At 43.3% G+C, this 7,500-nt stretch overlaps 1 protein-coding gene across 2 annotated transcripts in view; it reads left to right on the top strand.

Annotated features, from left to right (window-relative positions):
• The window catches only part of myo10l1 (myosin X, like 1), a 53,811-nt gene that overhangs the window by 29,744 nt on the left and 16,567 nt on the right, over nt 1-7,500 (top strand). For both annotated transcript variants that reach the window (XM_030357143.1, XM_030357144.1), the window contains exons 6-22: nt 1-16; nt 318-331; nt 496-580; nt 956-1,062; nt 1,278-1,407; nt 1,940-2,058; nt 2,697-2,843; nt 2,982-3,082; nt 3,352-3,418; nt 3,782-3,874; nt 4,840-4,908; nt 5,004-5,086; nt 5,417-5,525; nt 6,120-6,200; nt 6,288-6,412; nt 6,509-6,626; nt 6,949-7,055. The exon at nt 1-16 is cut by the window's left edge and continues 109 nt beyond it. In XM_030357143.1, coding sequence (XP_030213003.1) covers nt 1-16; nt 318-331; nt 496-580; nt 956-1,062; nt 1,278-1,407; nt 1,940-2,058; nt 2,697-2,843; nt 2,982-3,082; nt 3,352-3,418; nt 3,782-3,874; nt 4,840-4,908; nt 5,004-5,086; nt 5,417-5,525; nt 6,120-6,200; nt 6,288-6,412; nt 6,509-6,626; nt 6,949-7,055 — 1,571 coding nt within the window. The remainder of the gene's footprint in view (nt 17-317; nt 332-495; nt 581-955; nt 1,063-1,277; nt 1,408-1,939; nt 2,059-2,696; nt 2,844-2,981; nt 3,083-3,351; nt 3,419-3,781; nt 3,875-4,839; nt 4,909-5,003; nt 5,087-5,416; nt 5,526-6,119; nt 6,201-6,287; nt 6,413-6,508; nt 6,627-6,948; nt 7,056-7,500) is intronic.

Below are 7,500 nucleotides of genomic sequence, written 5' to 3' on the forward strand. Positions count from 1 at the left end.
GGCTGTGTGTTTGACTGTATCCTTTCATGTGTCACCTTCTTTCCTAACGTCAGAGTCTAGAGAAACTATTTGTCAATGAAACATTGGTAGTTGGACACACAGATGTTTATTTTTATTTTGTTTTCAGTGTAATTAAGCATACGCTGCTTTCAAAATTTCTTCTCTAGGTTGAATGAAAACAAAATGTTTCTTTCCATCTACAAATCACACAAATCACAGTTGTGGTAGTAGATCATGGTTTTGGGAGAAGCCTGGTATGTCAATAAATCACAGTACCATACTACTCTATGTTTTTTCCTTAACCCTTTGCCTCTCAGATTTATTGGAAAAGGTAAACCTGTCACCCAAATTCTATAACCTTCGAATCAAATGTCAATCCGTACAGGACTCCACTTACTCTTCTTTTTTTGAAAACACATACCAAGAAATTTGAAAACTGTTCATTCAAATGCGTATAGCTGTGTTGATGCTGTTTGTGGATGGGTTGTGGTGTAGAACCGTGTGGTAAGGCAGAACCCTGGGGAGAGGAACTACCACATCTTCTACGCTCTGCTAGCAGGAGCCACTAAGGACCATAAAGGTGAGGAACGCTCAGGGTGAGACGCCTCTGATTGTGTGACGTCAGACATCTGATGGTGGAAGTTGTCTTTTCTGATTAAAATCAAATGCCTGACCAATCCACGGACATTCTCACTCTTACCTAATAATTTTTTTTAAAGGTTACTTTTCTGATGATGTCTCTGGAAGTATTTTGAAGGGTTGTTCATTATTACTATAATTATTACTATTACTGCCTGAATATAGATTTATGTCATTAAAGAGCATGTAGGGGTTAGGTATCTTGCTAAAGGATGCAGCAAAGTACCTGTTTGTTTGGGAATCTAACAATTACTATCCCACCACCCATTCACCTGTTTCTTACTCTTGATTCGCATTTTGCATTCCCTTCCCAAAGAACAATATTTCCTGGGTGAACCCCCTGAGTCCTTCCACTACCTCAACCAATCAGGATGCATCAAGGACAAAAGCCTGAACGACAAAGAGCTCTACAACAGTGTTATGGTTGGTGTCATTCCCCTAAAATGGCAAATTTACACTCGACCAAACACGCTCCCTTTATTTCCATGATAGTCGGGGTCAAGAAGAAATTTGATTTGTTTTTGGTCATTAAATCTTCTTCTTTAAATGAAAGCCGCAGAGCTTTGGATGGAGCCTTGATCTTTTGAACCCTTGAATGAGAAGCTTTGTTCACTATGCTGTGAACTGTGTGTCTGCAGGAGGCCCTGAAGGTGCTGGAGTTCACGGAGGAGGAGAGCAGAGACATGTTCAAGCTGCTGTCTGGAGTCCTGCAGCTGGGCAACATCGAGTTCATGACCGCCGGAGGTGCTCAGATCACCACCAAGCAAGGTGAGCCCATGCAGACGCACCTGAGGGTGTGTGTGTGTGTGTTTGTGTGTGTGTGTGTGTGTGTGTGTGTGTGTGTGTGTGTGTGTGTGTGTGTGTGTGTGTGTGTGTGTGTGTGTGAGTGTGTGTGTGTGTGTGTGTGTGTGTGTGTGTGTGTGTGTGTGTGTGTGTGTGTGTGTGTGCGTGCGTGTGTGTGTTTGGGCGTGCAGACTGTTGAATGTGAGTGTGTGTTTGTGTGTTTGGTTTATTGGTGTGTCAAACCAATGGTAGTCAATGCTGTGGATGTACACACAAGCATGCACACACTCATGCATTCACAGTCAAAAACACACACACACACACACACACACACACACACACACACACACACACACACACACACACACACACAAACATACCCACCGAACTAACAGCTGTGTGTCTGTGTCTGTGTGTCTGTGCCTCTCTGTGTTTGTGTGTGTGTGTGTGTGTGTGTGTGTGTGTGTGTGTGTGTGTGTGTGTGTGTGTGTGTGTGTGTGTGTGTGTGTGTTTCCAGTGGTCAGTAATGCCAGTGACCTGCTGGGTCTGGACTGCTTCCAGCTCTCTGAGGTGCTGACACAGCGCTCCATCATCCTCAGAGGAGAGGAGATCTGCTCCCCCCTCACCATAGAGCAGGTACCGCACGCCAACACACACGAGACAACCAGTGCACGCCAAATCACACGCGACAACACGTGCACGCCAACACACACATGGCAACACACGCACGCCAACGCACACACGAAACCCCAACGCACAACTGTAGTCATTGTCGCAGTCTAAAACAACACGTGGTGTTATGTTTTAACACAAATAATGATTGTGAATAAAAATATGTTTAAAATGATTTTCAATATGAATTCTGAATTATTTTGTCTTTCAAAACACTTGGGCATGTGTGGACCTCTGTGGACCTCTGTTCTCTAGGCAGTGATTGACTGCGGCGTCCGAAAGAAAGTCACGCTTCTCGTACACTTATAGGGGTGATGGGGTGTGTGTGGATTTGATTTTGATTTTGATTTTGAAGATCGCGTTCGAGAGAGGGTTAGGCGTCCCGTACACCAACAGCATAACGCCCCAGTGTGTGGCGCATTTCATATGCAACATTGCTTGTTATAATGCTCATATCCCAAAGTTGGCGTGGGTCGTCACCATGGGGATAACAAAACCCCCTTCTGTTGCGTTCTCAAGCCAAACCACATTTTTTTCAAGCCTCAAAGTGTTTGTTTTCCGGCTTCAACAGTGACAATTACTTTACCTTCTCCTCTCCACAGGCGGTGGATTCCCGGGACTCGGTTGCCATGGCGCTGTACGCACAGTGCTTCTCCTGGATCGTCCGCAAAATCAATCAGAAGGTCAAAGGGAAAGAGAACTTCAAATCAATCGGTATCCTGGACATCTTTGGCTTCGAGAATTTTGAGGTCAGAACTCTGCACGGTGAAAGCGTAGACACATTCTATCTGTTGAGCACAGCAGACTCGACGGTAAGACACGTTCAAACACTTAACTTGTATGTGTGTGTGTGTGTGTGTGTGTGTGTTTGCGTTATCTCCCTCAAGGTAAATCGGTTCGAACAGTTTAACATCAACTATGCCAACGAGAAGCTCCAAGAGTACTTCAATAAGCACATCTTCTCGCTGGAACAGTTGGAGTACAACAGGTACAGATTAATGAGACTACATGGGAAAATGTTTCGGTTCCTTTTGTCAGTTAATGTCCTAAGAATGTGTTGAGTGTAATACAACCCAGGTCATAACTATTCTTACCAAACTAGGCTACTACGTTAGTATGATAGTATGATTTATCTTTGTTTGATCGTGTTGTTGGATCGTGTTGTGGATCAAACCAAAAAACATGATCTATCCCTTTTGTTTTTATTGTCGTTTTATTTTATCCTTAATTTCTTTGGTCTTTTTTTGTGTTCCACAGGGAAGGCGTCCAATGGGACGCAATTGACTGGATGGACAATGCAGAGTGCCTTGACCTCATAGAAAAGGTTTCATTTATATACCATTTTATATTATATACCAAATTATATATTTTAAGTGATAATATAGAGTAGACATGAGTGAGCAGACCCATCAGCTAAATGTCCCCTGGATGGATACAGGAAACATTACAATATTGTCCAAAGTCACTTGGGAGATGTAAGTGCTTTTACAGCCGTCAGTTTTATCCCTGTTATGTTAGCTTAAAGTGTTATTTTCATCGGAGAGATGATGTGTGTGTTGGATTTGCTTCCGTTAAAAAATATAAATAGCACATGAACCTGATTATCTGAGCTGAACTTATAACCCAATGTGTCTGTGTGTTTGTGTGTGTGTGCATGTGCGTGTGTGTGCGTGTGTGTGTCGGTTAGAAACTGGGCATGTTGGCTCTGGTCAATGAGGAGAGCCGCTTCCCAAAGGGAACAGACTTCACCCTGATGGAGAAGCTGCACAGCAGACACTCTGTAAGATGGTCCACATGTCTATCTGTCTGTCTGTCTTCTAGAGAACATTGAGTTTAACAAGGGGCTGTAGCCTACTTACGAATACCTCCTGGGAATCTATCAAACAAATCTGTTATTAATCTAAGTCTTATATTAGTAGTATAATAGGTGTGTATTATAGTTTATTATTACTCTTGTTGTCATAGTTATATAATAGTAGTAGTAGTAATTTAATGTTAGGGAAAGGGTTAGTAGTCGTACTAAGAACTACTAAACATTATTACTGTTTAAACATTACAACATTTGTTGTTTTTCCTCCGATTGTTTCATTTTCTAACAACAATGATGACTGCAGTTGGGCCGTTGGGTTTCGATGTCTATTATGTGAATCTACGCTGAAATGCTGCCTGAATGCTGCCCGGTGTTCAGCATATCTCAGGCAATGCGCTCTGTCATCTCCCGCTTTGGTGAGAGGGAGGGGGGGAGGGGCTCAAAGCGCTGAGTGCGGGTCGGGAGTAAATTTGCTGAATTCACCTCAGCCTTTTAATCACGTGACACAAGCGCAACAATGCCCCCTAGTGGCTCAGCAAGATACATTTCCTAGGATAAAGATTCATGCACCACTACCCAATGCTGTGACTCCGTAATCAAACGCATACATTATTACAGTATTTTAGAAAAAATACTATATCTTTTTTGGAAGAAAGATGCCTTTTCAACAAATAATTAGGACAAATCCAATGCATATTTTTAATGAGCGTTTCATAGTGTTGTAGTCAGAATCTGGCACTGCTTATCACAAGCCTGCGTTTGGGGGTCAAAAGTCACCACTCGCCACTGAGAAGTCATAGTAGTAGTAGAAATAGTAGTAATAGTACCATATTATTGCTCTAGCAGAAATTAGTAGTAGTAGTATATAATGAACTTATTAATCGTAGTAGTAGTAGTAATAGTATTATTCAACCAAAGTCGTTATGTTTCTGCAGACCAATCCCTACTATGTAAAGCCCCGGCTTGCAGACCATCAGTTTGGCATCAAACACTACGCTGGGGAGGTGAGTTAAAGTCCAGATTAGTATCCTCCACACCTCCTCTCCATTAGGGTGAGGGCTGATTGTAAGTGATGCGTGTTTACGTGTGACTCTGTTAGGTTCTGTATGATGTGCGAGGAATCCTGGAGAAGAACAGAGACACTTTCAGAGACGACATCCTCAATATGCTGAAAGAGAGCAGGTACAGTAAAGTATAGTAAAGTCAGTAGCTATTGAATCATTCCTATATCAGTTAAGATACACTCTACCTTTACATCTCTCGTATTGGTGAATAAAGACATGATGCATTGGGACGAGTAGTAGATTGGTGGCGGCAGTTATTCTGTCATTCAGCAGTTGGCAGTGACTTAAGGTCCTTGTCGTTAAGGAGCAGGTAGGGGTGAGGTGTCTTGCTCGAGAGCACCTATAATTAGGCGGTGGACATTGGTGATCAGACCCGGAGCTTTTGTGTCGGGAGTTATTCAGTTTTGGTTGGAGGATAATAATAGTAATGGGTTCCTTCTCTCTCCAGGCTGGACTTCATCTACGACTTGTTCGAGAAGGTGGGCAGCAGAAACAACGAGGAGACTCTGAAGATGGGCACAGCCAGACGCAAGCCAACTGTCAGCTCCCAGTTCAGGGTCAGGAAAACACACACACACACACACACACACACACACACACACACACACACACACACACACACACACACACACACACACACACACACACACACACACACATATGAATGCACACACACACACACACACACACACACACACACACACACACACACACACACACACACACAGACACACACACACACACACACACACACACACACACACACACACACACACACACACACACACACACACACACACACACACACACACACACACACACACACACACACACATACAGACACTCATAAACTCAACCAGGTGCCCCCACACTCAACATGACAATCACTTGTCAAAGAACGGCCCCTTTTCTCTATCATGTTTCCATTTTGTAAAACAAATACATGAAAATCTATAAATACATTCAATAAAATGTCAGATTTATTGATCACAAAAGATGCCTGAGACTGAAACAATGAACAACAATGTTATAGACAGTTGATGTCACCATGGGGATAATCTCTGCCGAGAATTATGATGGAAGAGTGGATTTTTATGTCTTGCTACGTTAATGAATAACTGAAGGATGTTCTTGTTACTTGTTCTCTCCAGGACTCCCTCCATTCTCTCATGGGGACTTTGAGTGTGTCCAACCCTTTCTTCATCCGCTGCATCAAACCCAACATGGAGAAGGTGAGTCCAATTACCAATGGAATGGGATTGAGATATTTGAAAATCAATGTTGATTCTCTTAATTTTGTATGGTTTTCATCCAAAAAGAATCCAACCGTGTTTGACCCGGAAGTCGTCATAAATCAGTTGAGGTATTCTGGGATGTTGGAGACGGTGAAAATCCGTCGCGCTGGATTCCCCGTTCGAAGGACTTTTGTAGACTTCCTCTCACGGTGTGTATTAACAACCGTCATACACATATTCTCTCTCTCTCTATCTCTCTCCTCAAGAGTGTGTGCAAATGCATAACTACTTCTCCCGTCTCCCAGGTATAAGATCATCTCCAAGAACAAGGTGTCCACGGTCGGAGATGATAAGAAAAAAAACATGGACCTTCTGACCAAATATGACAAGACTAAGAAAGAGTGGCAGATTGGCAAGACCAAAGTAAGAGTTTACAAAGTTGCTGCCATCTTGTCCAGTAGACTCATCTAAAACGGTCTTCTTCACCAAGCAGCCATCTTGGTTCCAAACGCGACCCGCTAGGGGGAACTGAATGTAAAATTCCGCTTTCAGTTAGCCAACATCTATGACCAGGATGGAACCATGCTTGCCGTTAGATGAATGAGGCAATTTAAATGATCTTAAACCCTCAATTTATGAATCCATGTGGCAATGGTTCCCGTGAAAGTATTGTTTTTGTACAAAATGTATCAATAGCGTTGAAGATTGAACCGCCCCTGCCTTCCCCCCGTGTTCTGCCCTTCAGGTGTTCATGAAGGAGGCCCTGGAGCAGCGTCTGGAGAAGGACCGCGATGAGGTGCGCCGGGCCGCTGCCATGGTGATCCGCGCCCACCTGCTCGCCTATTCCGCCAGGTAAGATGCCTTAAACGTTAAGAAAACACGCTTCCGTGCCGCACTTTTGTTTCTAAATGTCTCATTTACTCAAAGAGCACTCGTCATGCTCATCAGAATACAAAAGGCCTAACATGTGATGCAACACTACAAGAATATCAAATAGATTAATGTATTGTTTCATGAAAAGTAAACATCAGAATCCCAAAGATACATTTGAGATAGAAATGTTCATGCTGATGAACCCTAACCCTAAACCCTAGCCCCTAACTCCTAGCCCCTAACCCTAACCCCTAACCCCTAACCTCTAGCTCCTAACCCTAACCCTAACCCTAACCCCTAGCCCCTAACCCAAACCCCTAACCCTCACCCTCACCCAATGTGCGATGATGTAAAACTTGAAAATGAAAAAACTTGGAAAAAAACCTAGTAGCCAGTGATGTCCCCCTCACCCACGTCAGACGAC

Source organism: Gadus morhua, chromosome 5 (genome assembly GCF_902167405.1).
Source record: "Gadus morhua chromosome 5, gadMor3.0, whole genome shotgun sequence".
Taxonomy (NCBI): Eukaryota; Metazoa; Chordata; class Actinopteri; order Gadiformes; family Gadidae; genus Gadus; species Gadus morhua.